We start from the raw sequence: 18258 nt of genomic DNA, 5'->3' as shown, positions 1-18258 counted from the left end.
AGGCAATGATTGAAGACCATTTTTATTTTTTCCTTCTAATAAAGGATAGAACATTTTCAATCTGTAAAAGGCCATGGAGGTATAAAAATGTATCAAGTATAATTATTAGCATTGTTACAGAGAAACAGTTGTTATAGCCTCTTCCCTTAAGATGGCACTTGGACGGTCACAGTTGGTTTGGTTTACAAAGAAGGGCAAGAATAGATGATCAATTAGCTCAGGACTGAGGAATTTCCCAGAATGTGGGGCTTTCCATGCTGAAACTGGGGAAAACCCAGGCAAACTGGAATGGTTGGTCATATAAGAAAGAACAGCATCAGAATGTTGGGTGTGGTTAGGCATTTAGGTACAGGAGTCAGATATTTTCTCAGCTTCCTCTTAGCTCTGAAATAAAAATCTCCATGTTATGACTGAGGGTTTTACAGCTTTCAGAGGGTTTTAACAACCCCATGTAGTTTTGACTTGATCTCTACGCAAAGCCTGAGAGGTAGGGTTGTTCTAACCTACTTTGCAGGTGTGGCATCCTGCATCAACACTCCTGGCTCCCAGAGAATGGGAGGCAGAGAAAAAAAAAACAACACAGCTCGGTCCCCCGAGGCCAGTATTCTCCTCCCTAATCTGTTCTTTTTTTTTTTTTTTTTTTTTTTTTGAAACATCCTACCTGTCTCATCCGGCTTTCAGGAGTGGGCAGGAATCATATGGGGAAAGGAAGGACCCTGAGATCTTAGCTTTGGCTCAATCCTCTCATTTGAGACAATTTATATCATTACTGTTTTGCCTCATGTGTTTACCTGCTGCTCCTTTTGCAATCCTCATGTAGGATTCCTCTGAATACTCACCAGGTATCCAGTGCTGGTATCAGAATGTGGCAGAGTCACTGAAAGAGACCCAATATATTGACTCTAGGACGACCCTGAATGACCCTTTCTGTTCAGGTTTGCCAGCAAGATGGTCAGAGGAGCAGCTTAGTCTGACATGTGCCAACTTGATTGCTGAGCTCTTTTGGGGCAACTTTGCTGAGAAGTTACTCAAGTGATAAATCAATTCATGTGGTGGCTGTGATGTGCCACACTTGTTCCCACCCCTGTACCTTTTGCCTAGTATATAGGCATCACCTTAAGGAGCAAGGGTTCAGCAGTCATCCCTAACTTATTTTAAAAGACTAGGGATGGGATATCCTTGTCCATGGTAGGCTTCAAGACTTTTCTTGACAAGTACTGGAATGAAAGGATGGATGATAGAATTCTGGGTTGATGTGCTTCTTGGAACACTGTTTTGAGCTCTTCTGCATTTTTGGCATTTACAACTTCTAGGGGTAAGGAATCTGTGTAATCCTTCTTTTCCCTGTGAAGTGAGACTTCTGACTCTCCCTAACTCAAGAGAAGCATGTAATATTCTGAGGTATGCTTAATGAATGGGGTTTGGCATGGGTTCTACCCTCTCAGATGTCACTGTTTGGGCTCAGAGTTGCCCTATAATGTGGGTCTTCTATTATGGTTGCAGCTGTGAAAAGATCTGATCTTAGAGTTTGCCTTTCATGAGAGCTGAATAAGGATGGGTACAGGTTTCCCCCCACTATATGAAAGTAGAGCATTACTGTGATAGTTTTTATGAGCAGAAATAGCATAAAGCAAAGAGGCAATTACCTCAGGACAAATCTTGCTGATGGATGTATAGGATAAATTGAGATAAAGCACAGATGATCAGATGATCAGAAATAGTTCAGACCTATGGTGGTTTGATTCTGGGACAATGAGTGTAGTTCTGGGAAAGGAGCTTGGTGGTATCTCTCAGTGCTCGGGGTGTAGGCTGCCTTTGTGATGGCTGCAAAAAAAAAAAAAAATGCTGAATGCAATCTTCCCTCTTCACTTTTTTTTTTTTTGTAAAAGCAAAAATTCTCTTTGGATTTCTTTCAGTTAGCAAAAAGAGGTACCGAGGATGGGCTTTTGAAAAAAGTGAAATGGTGTTGGGTAACCTTTTGAAAATGGGGGAATATTTTAATTTTATTTAAAAATAAATAAAATAAATATCTTTAAAATACAGTGCTGCCCATGTACTCTTGGTAGATTCCCCAGACTGTGGGGGCACGAGTCCTTCTAGCTGGAGCATGGGGTTTTAGGTACATCTGTTTACTTTCACATGTCTATGTTCTTTCTGCCTCTTATGCTAGCTGTGGCCCTATGACCCTCAGAAGTGTCTGTGGCACTGAGGTCAAATCAAGTTTTAATCTTTAGATGTGATTTTCTTTGGCTTAGAGAAGACTCAACCCTGAGAATGGAAGGGATATGAACCCCACCATGAGCATCACTGCAGTACCCTCAAGATGAAGTGCTGTTGTATATGGGATTCTTCTGAAACTTTAAGTCTTGGCATCAAAGGGTGAAGTGATGGTTTGACAAACCCAGAACCTTCCAGATCTTAAGATATGGGCTGGGTTGATGTGCTTCTTGGAATCTTGGAAACTGATGATCTAACTGCATTGAGTTGTAGGCTGTAATGAATTAGAAGGCCAAAGAAGTTCTCAGTGAAAAAATTAAAAAAAAAAATCAATGCAGTAGAAACATAGCCTCCTTATTAAAAAACTCTCTTTGCAAGATGTGCTGCCTGGCAGCAGGAGAAAACTAGTGGTCAACTGGTTTCCAGTCTTTTTTTTGTCCTACTCCTTGGGGCCAGCACTTCCTCTAAGGACATCAAGACTGTTGGGGGCAGAGAATAAGACTGGCATATTCTCTGCTCCATGAAGGGTTATGGCTAATGACGCCAGTGGTCAGGTGGCCTCCTCTGAGTGTGTACAGATCTTGGCAGGCTCCTCATATGGTCAGTGAACTCTGCGATCGGCGGTGGCTGCCTCGACTGAAGGGCCGGGTCAAGTTAGTCTGACCACTTGCGTTGGCTCCGTATGCCATTACCCTACTAGGCTCCAGAAGGAGGTGCTCCCCAGATGAGAATTTAGCCCAGGAGTCCCCTGAGCCTGTGTCATCCCTTATATGGTCTCCGCTGTGTCTCTCTTCAGGCAGCACCCAGTCCTCCATGTATTTCCGCTTGGTAGGGTTTGAGCTCTTTGGGGTGCTGGCTCTGAAGTCCTGTCCTGGGGCAGGCGGCTCTGGATGGTGGGTGGGCTGGGCCTCTCCAGGGACAGCGGCAGGCCTCTGGCTGCTTCTCCAACTCTGGATTTCCAGGTCCCTTTTGTCCATGGGGAGTTTATCAATTTTCTGAGCTTTCAAGATCGGAGACTTCCCATATGTCCCTTGTAGGGACAGGAAAAAGTACCTGGTGGGAAATAACAGAAGAGATATTTTCTGATGTAGGTTAACTTCTTAAATTTCAGCATTGAAAGGGTCCTTAGAATCCAGCTCCCCACCCAGGGAAAGATTCCTTTGGCTGCTCTTTTGGTGGATGCATGAAATCCATGCCTGGGCACCTCTGGTATTGGGGAGATCAATAACAATATACAAGAGCTAACATTTATTATGTACCAGGACTAATCTAAGTGTTTTACATATTATTAACTCATATTATTCTTCCCCAGTGCCTTGCGGTGGGTACTTTCTCCCCCCTCCACCGTGTACAGACATGGAAACTGAGGTACTGAGAGATTCAGTGATTGTCCAGAGCCACACAGAGGTCTGTGGTCACAGCTAAGTGCTCTGGATTCTTTTTGCTCATCTTCCAGGTGTGAGGCCATCCATTCTATGGCTGGGATGTAATAACTTAGGCCAATTTATTTGCTTTGTAATGTCAACTCTTTGTGGAGCTTAATAATTTCTAAGTAGTTTACCAATACATACTCTTTTCTTGAATCCATGGGCTATGCTGACATTGCAGCATCACTGTGTTAGCACTATTTGCCAGACTGAGGTCCTAGGTGATAAGATGGTGCTCCTAAGGTCTCCTGAGAATTTAATGATCTCCTGGATGGTTAATGCAGGGTTCCTTTCCCCTGCCAAGCTAAATGTAACCTGCAGTGGACTCTGGAATCGAGAGTCTCTCTCTGTGCCTAGAATCTTTTCCCCGTTTCCGGTTTAGGTAGGGAAGGGAGTAAGAAGATGACTAAAACTATGTGATCACTGGAGAAAGTAACCACTGATACCCAGAGAGTGGGCAACTCGTAGCCACTCTCTGGGTACCAGTTTATCTAAAAAGTAATCTAGTTGTCCAGAGGAATCTAAGGTCTTTTCCAAAAATAATCCTAATTTTTAAAATTTCTAAAACCTTGTAAGCAGAGGGGTTCCCATCCTTCATCCTTTCTATGTCTAAAAGCTTCAGGATGACACCAAGTGGGCAGGAGTTTCTGTGGACTACAGTAGATCCTACAGAATCAGAAACTTTCCTCACTATCGCTCCTCACCCAGTGAGGCAGGACAGGTGGCCATGCATGGGCGTTTCAGGAAAGACTCTTTGCCGGGGAACTGGACTTTTCTCAGTTTAAAACTCCCCCAGGCTACCAATTTCCTTCTTTGTGCATTTAGTCAAAAATTACTCATCAAGTCCCTACAATAAGCCAGGCCCCAAGGGATTAAGCTGTAAACCAGCCTGGACTCTCAGGTAGCACAGGAACAGGGTTCAAAGCTGAGGGAGCAATGAGAGTGTCACACACATGATCTGGTGTGAGGGACCTTCCTTGAGGAGGAAACACTAAAGCTGAGGACTGAGGGATGCAGAGGAGGGAGCCAGACAAAGGGGTGGGTGGGTGATGAGAACCAAATTTTGGGTACAATGGCTGAAGTGTAGAGACAGAGGGCAAGAGTGGGAAACAGGACACAGGGGCTGGCAGGGCCAGAGCAGGCAAGGATCGTGGGGAATGTTTTGGGTTTTCCTGTGCATTACTGTAAAAGCCTTGGGAAGCTCCTGGGAAGTTATAAACATGACCTGATGACATTTGGACACAATAATGGATTCCAGTAAAACCCAATAGGAGGTGACCGAAATACTTTGGGATGAAAAGATTATAACCTGTGCATGGTGGTAGTTGTAGAAATGGAAAGAACAGATGGATTTGAGAAACAGGTAGCAGCTAAACTGTCACGTCTTGGTGATGGGCAAGATAGGGGCATGTGGTGGTGGGTGGGATCAAGGATCAGTCTCATGGGACTGCCTTGATTCTAGGTGGGAAACAGCAGATGAAAGAAACTCAGGAAGTGACCCAGGTTTCTGGGATGGTGGTGATGGAAAGTAGATCATGAATTAAATTATAGATGTTTCCCACTTGCCTCAGACTTAACATGCTCACTGCTGGTGATGCACAGGTAGCTAGAAAGAGGTATCTGGGATTCTCGAGAAAGATTTGGGCTGGGAGTTTATATTGGGGATTCGTAAAAATAATATTTAACTTTGCAAGGGTGGGTGCAGTGTCTCTGGAGAGAATGAAATTTAGAAGACCTAAGCACTTAGGAGGAAGCCTTGAGACATAAGCCAGCAAAGGAAAGAAATAAGTAGAAAAACCAAGGAAGATTGTGTAACTGAAGCCAAGGGAAGAGCATCTAAGGACTGTTCCCTTCTATTGTAGCTAATTACGAAGCTGCATTATGTTTTAAAATGTGTGTTAGTTATTTTACAGATAAAACAAAAGAAACTTCCTTGCTCTCAGTTGAGGAGAATTCATACAGTTCCTTTATCCTGGTTGAATTAATTAGACCAAGATTAGTGAGGTCACGGTTAGTGGCTAATTATCACAAGCTTGGTGAAAGAAATCAATCCCCATTATAAATACAGCTTACAACTTTAAGTGAACAAATAGTTTTCTACAACAACCCTTCTGGCATGTAGATTTCTGCAGCAAAAATTAATTGTTCCAAGGTTGTATGTCAACAGTCCTTGGAGCTATTAAAATAAGCCTTTCTCTGTCAGAGGAGATCTATCTCTTTGTCTCTTAGTGAACAGCATTCAGCAGAAATTCAAGTTTATGAGGATACTATAGAATAAGCAAAGATATAACTTGCATGTAACTGGCGAGAAAATATTTGCTAACTATAGAATAAGTGAGAAAATATTTGCTAACTTTTCTGCTTAACAGTCTGTAATGTTGAGTGCTTGTCTTTTCCAAGAACATTCATACTTCGCAATGATCCTCATCAAGCCGATAGCTTTTGGTTCCAAGCATGTCATCTAGTCAAGAGTAAGAGAATGTGGGGCAGATGATCGGCTCTTTCTATTGTATTTATTTTTTGTCTCTTTAGGGCCACACCCACACCATATGGAAGTTCTCAGTCTGGGGGTTGAATCAGCTGTAGCCTCTGGTCTATGCCACAGCCGCGCCAGATCCGAGCCGCATCTGTGACCTACACCACAGCTCATGGCAATGCTGGATTTTTAACCTACGGAGCAAGGCCAGGGATTGAACCTGCATCCTCACGGGTACTAGTCAGGTTCTTTTCCACTGAGCCACAACAGGAACTCCTGATCTGTTCTTTCTATAGCCCAAATAAGACACCGAACGGAGGGTATCAGTCCTTGGTTGGAGAGGATCACACCCGTGTTTAATCCCAAAACTGTGGATAAAAATATTGAACCTACATATTTAATGCCCTTTTCCGTTGAGGGCAGGACCTTCGTGGTCTCCCCCAGGACTTGTCTCCTAAGCGGTTGGGTTGAAGAAGGGATGGCGTGGGAAATATGTCCTCTGAGGCTGGGCTTCATTGCTTCCCACTCTGTGTCAGGGCCTTCTGTTAACACTAGTCACTTTCACCTGTATTGTGATCAAACTTATGTCTCAATTTTCCATTGGCCGGTCCTATTTTATTCATCTTGCTGTATTTTTTCCCCTTGCTTAAAACCCTTTAATGAATTCCTCATATCTTTTGGAGTATGTTATTTCTTTTTTAAATTTTATTTTTATTAGAGGATAGTTGATTTACAGTGTTGTGACAATTTCTAGCACAGTGACCCAGTCATACATAAATATTCATTCTTTTTTTTCTCATACTATCTTCCATCATATTCTACCCCAAAAGACTGGGTATAGTTTCCTGTGCTGTACAGTAGGACCTCAAGGCTTATTCATTCTCAATGTAATAGTTTGTTTCATCTTGCTATTTCTTTAGTGTCATTTGCACCTTTATCTCTGAGGGCGGCCTCTGGGTTATATAATGGTAAAAAGAATACCTTCTTTCCAGGAGTTAATGGCCAGATCAAGACAAACAGACCAAACAGATAAAAGGGGGATAAAGGTAGTGACAGATACACCCAGGTAATGGGAACATAAGAGCAAGGGCGATCTGCTTCAGCCTGAGGGAGGTACATGAAGTCACATAAGGTTTCTGGACTTGCTCTTGCCTGAAATAGTCAGAGGGTAAGGAGGTCTGATAACAGGAAGGGAATTTTGAATAGAAGGGATGGCATGAACAAAGGCAGGAAGGGGAGAGGCCATGGAGCTTGTTGGGAAATACAAGAAGCTTGGTGATAGGGAGCCTGAAATTTGAGGCAGGGAGTAGGGAGATAAGGCTGTGGAAATGGGTGGGAGCCAAACAGGGAGGAGGCTATGTACACAGCCCATGTTCAGAACTCAGCCAACATTTACTGAATTCACAATGGTGTCTGTCATCTTGGTATCCTCAGCCTCTCAACTCTGCATCAGACGTGGTGCTGAGGTGGCTTAGGAAGAAGAGGCGGAGACCAAACTAGGTTGAACCAGCTGCCAAACTTATTAGAGGAAGCAAAGCCTGATAACAGCTCTCTGCCTAATTTTGAATTAGAAAAAAATTCTACGCAACGTTGCGATGACCTGTTGACCAAAGTAGCTGAATTTCAATGTTCAGAGTCATGAGATATGAGGATGGAGAGGGGCTATGTCTTGCCTATGGGTACATCATTGTTAAGTTCACTGAATGCTTTGACTAGAGATTATGGGTTGGGGAACAGAATATTGGCTTCCAGCTTGGGAGAATTTAGCTCCCACTGTGATTTGCAGGGGTTGGTGGACATTCTGGTCCCTCTTGGGACTTGACCTGTCCTGTGAGCAAATGCGAGTGCAACCACAGGTCTGCCTAATTTCTAGGTCATTTTAAAAAAAAATTTAATTTAAAATTTTTTTATTATAGTTGATTTACAATGTTGTGTCAATTTCTGTTGTACAACAAAGTGACCCAGTCATACATATCTAGGTGATATGCAAAAGCAAAATGAGGAGCTCGATAGATGAGTATGTGGTAAGAGTAAACTTCAAGGACATGCCAGGCATTGTTGTTGTTGCCGTTTTTTCTAGAAAAGGCAAATGTGGAGGGTTTAGGCTGGTAATGTTAGAAATAGCTCTCTGCACGATTGACTTATTGGCTGATACAGGGGGAGTGTGTGTGTTTGTGTATGTTTTGACAACTCTGAGTATTATTAAAAAGTTGGCTATTTCAAGCAAAACTTGAATTTCTGGGAAAAATCTAAAGTTCTGAAATGCTGGCCATGACCTTACCTTGTGGCAGCAATAGTGTGAAACTTGGAAGTTCCTTCTCCCAGTGTCTGTACGTCACTTGATTTACAGTTGCCTACCTGTCCGTGTAGGCATTTGAGAGCAAGATTCCTGGGCTAATGAGTAAAGGACCACAGAGCTTTCCAAAATGATTCCTTATACATGGCAGCATGTGTAAGGCAGGAGGGCAGGGCTAAGTGCTCTCATTTTATAGCTGTCACAACTGAGTTTATGCCAGATTTGGTGACTTGGCTGCTCTGTGGCTGACCAGGGACAAGAGTATGTGCTATCTGCCTCCAAGTTCATTGTTCTTTCTGTCCCTACTCCCTATCTTTGGAACAGTAGCCTCAAGCATCCCAGCTGGAGTCAAATGCCTGAATCTGGGGCTATGAAAATTGCCAAGTGAGGTGAAAAGTGGTAGTTCTGGGAAGAAAACAGAGCCCCCTCACACTAACCTTGGGAGAAGAGCCACCACTGGTGTGAGGAAGCAGACGAGGTAGAAAGTGGGGTCTGAGAGCTGGCGTTCCATCACCCAGTAGGGGTTGGTGGGGCTGTTGCAGGTGACGCAGGTGGCATTGTACACCAGGGACACCACAAAGTAGAGCAGGAAGCTGCCTAGGAGAACAAGGCCATGGATGATGGTCTGTAGAAGGAAAGAAGTAAACACTGTTGAAAGGATAGCTTTGAATGGGGGGGGGGGGATCACAATCATGCTACTCAGCTAACTTTGTTGTAAACTTTTTTTTTTGGAAATGCTACCCACATAGGAACAAATTTAAAAGTGGGCCACTTAGGAGTTCCTGTTGTGGCTCAGTGGCAATGGACCCAACTAGTATCCACAAGGATGTGGATTCAATCCCTGAACTCGCTCACCGGGTTAAGGATCCGGCATTGCTGTGAGTTGTGGTGTGGGCTGACAGCTGCAGCTCTAATTCAACCCCTAGCTTGGGAACTGCCATATGCCTCAGGTACGGCCCTAAAAAGACAAAACAGTGGGCCACTTAATGGATCAATGTAAAGCAGACACCCATATTGCTACCACCCTGAATTTGAACACACATACCTCAAAATGCCTAAATCTTTGGTCTCACCCTTGGCTTTGGTGATAATGTTCATACTCTTCTTTAGTTTTACCAGCTATGTTTCCCTGTTTTTAAATGTTAGGTAGATAGTATCATATTTTGTGACTTTTGTCTTTTTTCCTCAATATTATGCTCCCGTGAGGAACCACTTTTCCCACCTGTTGCTGTCCTTTATTCATGTTTGAAGCAGTGCAGTGTTCTGCTGTTTGATCTCATTGTGTCCTGCCTGTTTTGTGCTTCTTTCCTTCGGATTCTTGTCCTTTTTAAAACTTAGTGATGATTTCATATAATTTCATTCCCCCCTTTACTAGTTTGAAAGTTGCATACTCCATTTCTATTCTTTTAATGATTAATAAATAATAAGCAATCTTAATATACCACGGTATAAAGACTACAACTATGTTTCCTTCCTCCTGAATTATGCAAGGGCTTTAGAATATTTCAATTCTGGAACCTCCCTCCTGATTTATATCTGACTGCTACTGTAGATTTAAATTCTCTCATCTTTTTACATCACAAAAATCATTACTAAGTTTAATGTGGTCAGTGCTCATTAAAATTTACTTACATGCTTGACACTTTCTCTGCCTTCATTCCCTCTTGCATCTTGAATTTCTATCTGAGCTTTCTTTCCTTAAGCTTTAAGTATGGTTGACCTTTGAACCACATGGTTTTGGACCGCACAGACTTACAAGTGGATTTTTCTCAGTAAATACCACAGTATTACATAATCCACAGATACAGAGGACCAGTTATGGACTTGAACATCTGCAGATTTTGGTCTTCTCAGTAGGTCCTAGAACCAGTCCCCTGCAGATACTGAGGGATGACTGCACATCCTTTAGAATTTCCTTTAGTGGAAGTCTGCTGATCATATATTCTCTGATGCTTTATTTCACCCTCATTCTTAAGATATTTTTGATGGATATAGATTCTTATTAGGCAGTTATTTTCTTCCAATATATAATCAGATAATGAAATGTTAACTTCTGGCTTCTGTTGTTGCTACCAAGAAGTTGGCAGCTATTTTATTGTTGTTCATTAGAAGGAAATCTTTCCCTCTTAAAACTTGGCAGATTTTGTCTTTAGCATTATACAGTTTTCTTATAAGTATGGATTTCTTTTTATTTATCTTGCTTGGGTTTTGCTGACCTTCTCAAATTTGTGCATTGATGTCTTTCATCACTTCTGCAGCATTCTCAAGTCCTTATCTTTTTGAACATTGCCTCTGTTTCACTTTCTCCTCTTTTCCTTCTGAGACTATAATTAAAATATGTTAGAACTTTTAAGATACCACTCTATCTTCTAGATATCTCTTAATTTTGGTTTCACAATTTTCATTATTTCCCCTTTGTTTTATATCTTGGATATTTTTTTCAGTTCACCAATTCTCCCTTCAGCTGTGCCTAATCTGCTGTTAAACCAGCCATTGAAACTTAGAGTTATTGTATTTTTAAATTTCTAAATGTTTTATTTGGTCTCTGTCAAACTCTTCTAAGTTTCTTTGTGTATGGTTTACCATTCCTTGGAGAAATCTTAAAGGCAAACACAGCTTTTCTATAATTTATAGAATAAATTCAATACCTGAAATATTTGTTACTGATATTTGCACTGGTGATCCTAATTTATGAGTTCTTGTTTCATTTTGAGCTTCCTTGTTTTTGAATGTGTGATGCTTCTTATCCTGGGAAAGTTAGTAGGGATACTTTGAGGCTTAAGATAACTATCCCTGGAGAGAAGGTGTGTATGCCTTTGCAATATCCTTAGGCACTACTGGTCTAGAGTCACTTTAAACTGAATTCATTGATCAAAATTTGGTTCACTCAGGTGATAGAAAGAATATAGGCTGCAAATCTGTATGAGGTCAGTCCATAGTCCATTTCCTAGGATAAGTCCTTTATCCTGATTCTCTCTGCTCTGTTCAGCACTGTGGAAACAATCCCTACAGACCCTGCTGGATGGGAGTGCAGGTAGGTCCCTTTTGGGTGTACCCTTACCCTGAATGTCCTAATTTAATGTGACTTATTAGACTCCCAATTTAGAAGCCTGGGTTTTAATATCTGAATCTTATGCTCAATCAAGGCTGTCAAAAAGTTCATTTTGGGCAGGGTTACGAACACCCTCAGGAAAGCAGAGGCTATGGCTCAGCTTGCTTCTCCACAGTCCCTCTTTCCTAAAGGCTTTGGTCTTTACTATCCTGTCAGTTTTTTCATACATTTAGGGAGGATATCTCTACCTCTGTATCTATCTATATACAGAGCTATCTCTAAAGATAGATATATCTATCTCTATATATCCATTAACTTTTTTTTTTCAGTGGGAGAGATGATTTGAATATCCTAGTTCTGTTCCTAAAGAAGAAAGCAGTTAGCTAACATTTCAGTCACTTTCGTTGGGACTGTGAAAGCTGACACAGCTATTGAATTCATGTTAGATTTCTACCCAGGGAAGAAAGACATGTTCCCTCTGCTTTAAGCACTTTTAAAAGGAAAATGTATATAATTATATGATATGTAAATATATAACTATATAATATATAATTTATATAATATAAATATAGTATAAATACATATATATATATTTTTTCCATAATGATTCTAGTAGCTGAATCCTTTCTCAGGCACAGTAGCAATCACCAGTAACTACTGGGATACTGGTCGAGAGATGCATTAGGTGGGCTAATAGTGCTGAATGGTGAGTGAAAGGAATAGATTCCCTCTTTTAAAGCTGATGAATACGTGTTCTGAGAAAAAGGGCTGAACAACCAGTCAGAGAGGACATAGAATCTTCAGTTTCATTCCCACTTAATATTCATTGAGGTCTGGTTACACTTTACAGGGCATTTTTGAAAGGTTAACGAAATACTTAATGGAGAAGAGGGTCATAGAAAGCACAGTTCCTCTTGGGAAATACCTTGAGCTAGTGTTTAAAAAAATGTAATTAAATTATTTTTACTATTTCAAGCACTCAGACAACCAATCTTGTATACTTAACATCCAGCTTTATCAATATGAACCTTATGCCATAGAAAAGGGAACAGAATATGTTGGCCCCAAATGCATCTCCTGCATAAGGATTATCTTGAGCTGATTGTCCTAAAAGGAATGGCAGACACAGGAGAAGCTCAGAAAACTAAGTAGACTCAACTTTTTTTGGTAAGAGACATGTACATTTATAAGAGATATCTCCATTTGTGAGGATGTCTCTCTCTACTGGGAAGAAAAAGACTCTTCTAAATTTTTAGAAAATCTTTATCACCTTCTGTATCTGGCCTCCCTGATCCCAGTAATTCTGTTGTTTTTCACTAGAGATGGTATTTAAGGTGGCGGCTAGAGCCATTTCATTTCAGGGAGTCAGTTTTCTGGTCCATCCCAAGTGTATAGGCAATATTTATTAAACTTTTGTTTTTCTCCTACTAATCTGTCTTTTATTACAAAAGTGTCTCAGCCAAGAACATAGAAGAGTAAAGGGGAAGTCATTTTTTCTTCCGCTACACATATTTGCCTCAGTTATTATTAAAAGATTAAGCTTTACAGATACAATTTAAGCACACATGTATCCTTTGCAAATGCCTTCTCTTTAATCTTGAAAATAAATTCATTGCTCATCATTCTCCTCTGTATTTTATACATAGTATCCATGTTAGTGGATACTTTAAAATTTTATTATGTATAGGTATCTTTCTGCAATTATTTTTTACTAGACAGTATGCTTGTAACTTCACTTTTGTTGATAAATGAAGACCTAATTTATCCATTTTAAATGTTCTAGTATATGAATATGCCAGAATTTATTTTCCTAATGATAAACAACATTTAGCTGTTTCCAATTTTTTTCTTTTTTCTTTTCTTTTTTTACTATTAAGAACAATGATGTAACAAACATTCTTATACATGTCTATGTATATACATGTGTAAGAGGACTGTCCAGGGTGCATATTTAGAAGAGGAATTGAGTCATAGCATACAAGTACTTAAACTTTAGCAATTTTCAAGTTGCTCTCCAGGGTGGTGGTATCAGTTTATTCTTTATCAAGAGGCTTTCTTATCTTCAACATAATGACCAAGTAAGTTTGCCAATATTTTATTTAGAGCTGTCTACATCTATGTTCATTGAGGAGATAGGTCTATAATTTTGTTTCCTTGAACTGTCTATGTTCATTTTGGTATCAGAATTATTCTATCCATGAAAGTTGAATTGTGTTTATTTTCTATTTTCTGAATCCATGAAAAAATTGCTGTGAGATAGGAATTATCTGCCCCATAGAGCTTTGGTTATAAGGGACCAAAAACTCACCTTCATAATCCTTTGGCTTGGTGTCATTAGGGACAGGCTTACCAACTCAATTTCTGTAATGGTGATTGGTTTATTGAGGTTTAGCAGAATGATGTTGACTATGTCATGGTAAATTTTGTGTTTAAAGAAATTACTGACTCCGTTTAAATTTTCAGAAAAATATTTTAAAATGTTGATGACATGGACCTTTGTATACAAGAATTCCATATCTGTGAATGTAGAGAGCTGACCTATGCCATTTTATTTCTTTTTTAAAAGTATAGTTGATTTTCAGAGTTGTACCAATTCTTCCTGTGCAGCAAAGTGACTCAGTCATACATATATACAATCTTTCTTTATGTTATTTTCCAATATGATCTATCCCAGGAGATTGGGTATAGTTTTGTGTGCTATACCATAGGACTTGATTGCTTATCCATTTTATTATTATTTTTATCATTATTTTTAATTTTTTAATTTTTTGCTTTTTAGGAGGTTCCCAGGCTAGGGGTTGAATCGGGGCTGTAGCAGCCAGCCTATACCATAGCCAGAGCAATGCAGGATCCGAGCTGCATTGGTGACCTATACCACAGCTCGCGGCAGTGCTGGATCCTTAACCCACTGAATGAGGTCAGGGATCAAACCCACCACCTCATGGTTTCTTGTTGGATTCATTTCTGCTGTGGCACAACAGGAACTCCTGCTTATCCATTTTAAATGTCATAGTTTGCATCTACTAATCCCAAACTCCTCGTCCCTCCCAGCCCCTCCTCCCACCCCACCCCACTCCCTCTGGGCAACCACAAGTCTGTTTTCTATGTCTGTGCTATTTTGTATAAAGGATTTGAGCATCTGTGGATTTTGGTATCCATGGAGGTCTTGGGACAAGTACCCCACGGGTACTGAGAGATGAATGTATCTCTACAGTGTGATCTTTTTCATTACTAATATTTTTGTAGTCTTCTCCTCTGTGTCTTTGCCTGGATCACTTTTGCAAAAGATTAGTTTTCATTAGGGTCTTAAGAGTTTAATATTGGTCTTAATTGAACTTTCCTATTGTTTTCTTGATTTTTCTCTTTTTCTCTTTTGTTCTATTTTCTTTTAGGTTTACATGGTAATTTTTTTTTTTTTTTTTTTTTTTTTTTTTTTTTTTTTTTGCTTTTTAGGGCCATACCTGTGGCATATGGACGTTCCCAGGCGAGGGGTCAAATTGGAGCTATACCTGCCAGCCTGCACAACAGCCACAGCAATGTGGGATCCAAGCCATGTCTGAGACGTACACCACAGCTCCTTAACCCACTGAGTGAGGCCAGTGATCGAACCCTCATCCTCATGGATACTGGTTGGATTCGTTTCCACTGTACCACAACAGGAACTCCCTTACATTGTAAATTTTTAAGTTCATTGAATTAATTTCTTTTTTTTTCACATTTTATTTTTTTAAACATTCTTAAATGATTTTCATTTTTCCCATTATAATTGGTTTACAGAGTTCTCTCAATTTCTGCTGCACAGCAGTGACCCGGTTTTATATATGTGTGTGTGTGTATGTGTATATACACACTACACACACACATATATACATATATATGTATACACATACATACATATATATACATATATACACATACATACATATATATACACATACATTCTTTTTCTCACATTATCCTCCACCGTGTTCCATCATTAGTGACTAGATGTATTTCCCTGTGCTATACAGCAGGATCTCATTGCTTATCCACTCCAAATGCAAGTCTTCATCTATTAGTCCCAGACTCCCAGTCCATCCCACTTCCTCCCCCTCCCCCCTGGCAACCACAAGTTTGTTCTCCAAGTCTATGAGTTGCTTTTCTGTGGAAAGGTTCATTTGTGCCATATATTAGAGTCCATATATAAGTAATATCATATGGTATTTGTCTTTCTCTTTCTGACTTACTTCACTTAGTATGAGAGTCTCTAGTTCCATCCATGTTGCTGCAAATGGCATTATTTTCTTCTTTTTGTGGCTGAGTAGCATTCCATTGTGTATATATACCAACCACATCTTAATGCATTCATCTGTTGATGGACATTTAGGTTGTTTCCATGTCTTAGGTATTGTGAATAGTGCTACAATGAACATAGGGGTGCATGTAACTTTATTGGAAAGTTTTGTCCAGATATATGCCCAAGAGTGGGATTGTTCGGTTATATGGTAGTTCTATATTTAGTTTTCAGAGGAACCTCCATACTATTTTCCATAGTGGTTGAACCAATTTACACACCCACCAACAGTGAAGGAGGGTTCCCTTTTCTCCACACCCTCAGCAGCATTTGTTATGCGTGGACTTGTTAATGATGGCCATTCTGACTGGTGTGAAGTGGTACCTCATAGTAGTTTTGATTTGCATTTCTTTAATAATCAGTCATGTTGAGCATTTTTTCATGTGCTTGTTGGCCATCTGTATATCTTCCTTGGAGAAAGCTATTCAGGTCTTTTGCCCATTTTTCCATTGGGTAGTTTGATTTTTTTGCTGTTGAGTTGTATGAGTTGTTTGTATATTCTAGAGATTAAGCCCTTGTCAGTTGCATCATTTGAAACTATTTTCTTCCATTCCATAGGCTGTCTTTTTTTTTTTTTTTTATGGTTTCCTTTGCTGTGCAAAAGCTTGTCTCATTGGTTTATTTTTGCTTTCATTTCTGTTGTCTTGGGAAACTGACCTAAGAACATTTGTACAGTTGATGTCAGAGAATGTTTTGACTGTGTTCTCTTCTAGGAAATTGATGGTGTCTTGCTTTATTGCTTGTTTTTAATCTAAATGCATTGTTGCCAGATATTATTTATTTATTTATTTTTTGGTCTTTTTGCCATTTCTTGGGCCGCTCCCGTGGCATATGGAGTTTCCCAGGCTAGGGGTCTAATCAGAGCTGTGGCCACCGGCCTAAGCCAGAGCCACAGCAACACAGGATCCGAGCCGCGTCTGCAACCTACACCACAGCTCATGGCAACGCCGGATCGTTAACCCACTGAGCAAGGGCAGGGACCGAACCCGCAACCTCATGGTTCCTAGTCGGATTCGTTAACCACTGTGCCACGACGGGAACTCCAGATTTTTAAAAAATGTCTACGTCTGTGGCATATGGACATTGCTGGGCCAGGGATTGAATCCAAGCCACAGCTGTGACCTGTGCTGCAGCTGTGGCAATGCTGAATACTTTAACTCACTGGTCTGGGGTTCAAACCTGCACCACTGCAGCAACCTGGGCTGCTGCAGTTGAATTCTTAACCCACTGCACCACAGTAGGAACTCTCAGAAAATATGTTCTTTATGATACTGATTCTTTCAAATTGCTTTGTGATTCAAAGTCTTTTATTTTTCTTTAAACTTTTGGTACATGGTCCAGATGTGTTTGAAAAGATGCATGTTTAGAACAGGATTTTATGTATTAGCTCTATCAACATTAGATCAAATGTGGTAATTTCTTTGAAGCTTGATCTACATCTGTTGCTGATAGAATTAAATACAAAACCTTATACTAGAATTGTAAATTTTCCAATTTCTCTTTATATTTGCTGGATGGAAAAGAATCTAATCGGACAATTTTTGCTTTTAATAGGTGAATTAAATACATTTATATTTATTGTGTGTATTGATATATTTAGATTAATTTTGAATATTTTTGTATTTTTTGCCATCATTCTCTTTGCCCTTATCTTTTCCTCTTTCCTACAGCCTGAGGAATTGATAGTTTTCTTTATTCCTCTATTTGCTTTCCTTTATGCTTAAGCTTAAGTTTTTAAGATATTGTTTGTAAGTATAAGATATCTTAAGTTTTAGGACATATTAATGTGTGATGAAGGCTTTAGCATAAGTCTCCTCCTTACCCTTATATTATTTCTTGTAGTAGCTTTTATGTTCTTTCATTTTTTCATGTTTCTTCACTTAGTGAATGTCTCCGTGTAGTAGACCATATAGAGTTTATCTGAAAATCTCATTTATCACTTAGTCTTAAGTGATAATGTAATTTTTATTTCGCCTCAGGTCTTTGAAGATAATTACTCCACTGTTTCTTTTCTTTTTTGCCTTTTCTTTTTGTCCTTTTTAGGGCCACATGTGTAGCAGCATATGGAAATTCCTGGGCTAGGAGTCGAATCAGAGCTGGAGCTGAGGCCTATGCCACAGCAACGTGGGATCCAAGCTGTGTCTGTGACCTACACAGCAGCTCATGGCAATGGCGGATCCTTAACCCACTGAGCAAGGCCAGGGATCGAACCTGTGTCCTCATGGATACTAGTCAGATTCATTTCTGCTGAGCCATGATGGGAACTCCTACTCCACCATTTCTTGTTTTCTGTGTTTAACTGCTATTCCTTTTCAAGTAGTTTGTCCATAGTCTCTGGCATACTTTAAGATTGTCTCTTTTACACTGTACAGTTTTACTGTGATATACCAGGCAGTATATCTACATATATTGTGATTGTCATTCTTACTGGTGGACTCTTCAGATACTGCTTCTTCA

General features: G+C 40.1%; 1 protein-coding gene across 4 annotated transcripts in view; it reads right to left on the bottom strand.

Moving 5' to 3' along the window:
• The window catches only part of ATP10B (ATPase phospholipid transporting 10B (putative)), a 348489-nt gene continuing 330231 nt past the window's right edge, over nt 1-18258 (bottom strand). For all 4 annotated transcript variants that reach the window (XM_085001864.1, XM_021076903.2, XM_021076902.2 and 1 more), the window contains 2 exons: nt 8854-9041; nt 1-3270 (listed from right to left, as the gene is read on the bottom strand). In XM_085001864.1, coding sequence (XP_084857990.1) covers nt 2811-3270; nt 8854-9041 — 648 coding nt within the window. In that variant the 3' untranslated portion in view covers nt 1-2810. The remainder of the gene's footprint in view (nt 3271-8853; nt 9042-18258) is intronic.

Source organism: Sus scrofa, chromosome 16 (genome assembly GCF_054392235.1).
Source record: "Sus scrofa isolate SSC_HxYL_T2T_F1_AM1 chromosome 16, Sscrofa_HxYL_maternal_Yorkshire_Landrace_v2.0, whole genome shotgun sequence".
Taxonomy (NCBI): domain Eukaryota; kingdom Metazoa; phylum Chordata; class Mammalia; order Artiodactyla; family Suidae; genus Sus; species Sus scrofa.
The sequence above is the reverse complement of the archived record's forward strand: the minus strand, read 5'-3'. Positions and strand labels throughout refer to the sequence as shown.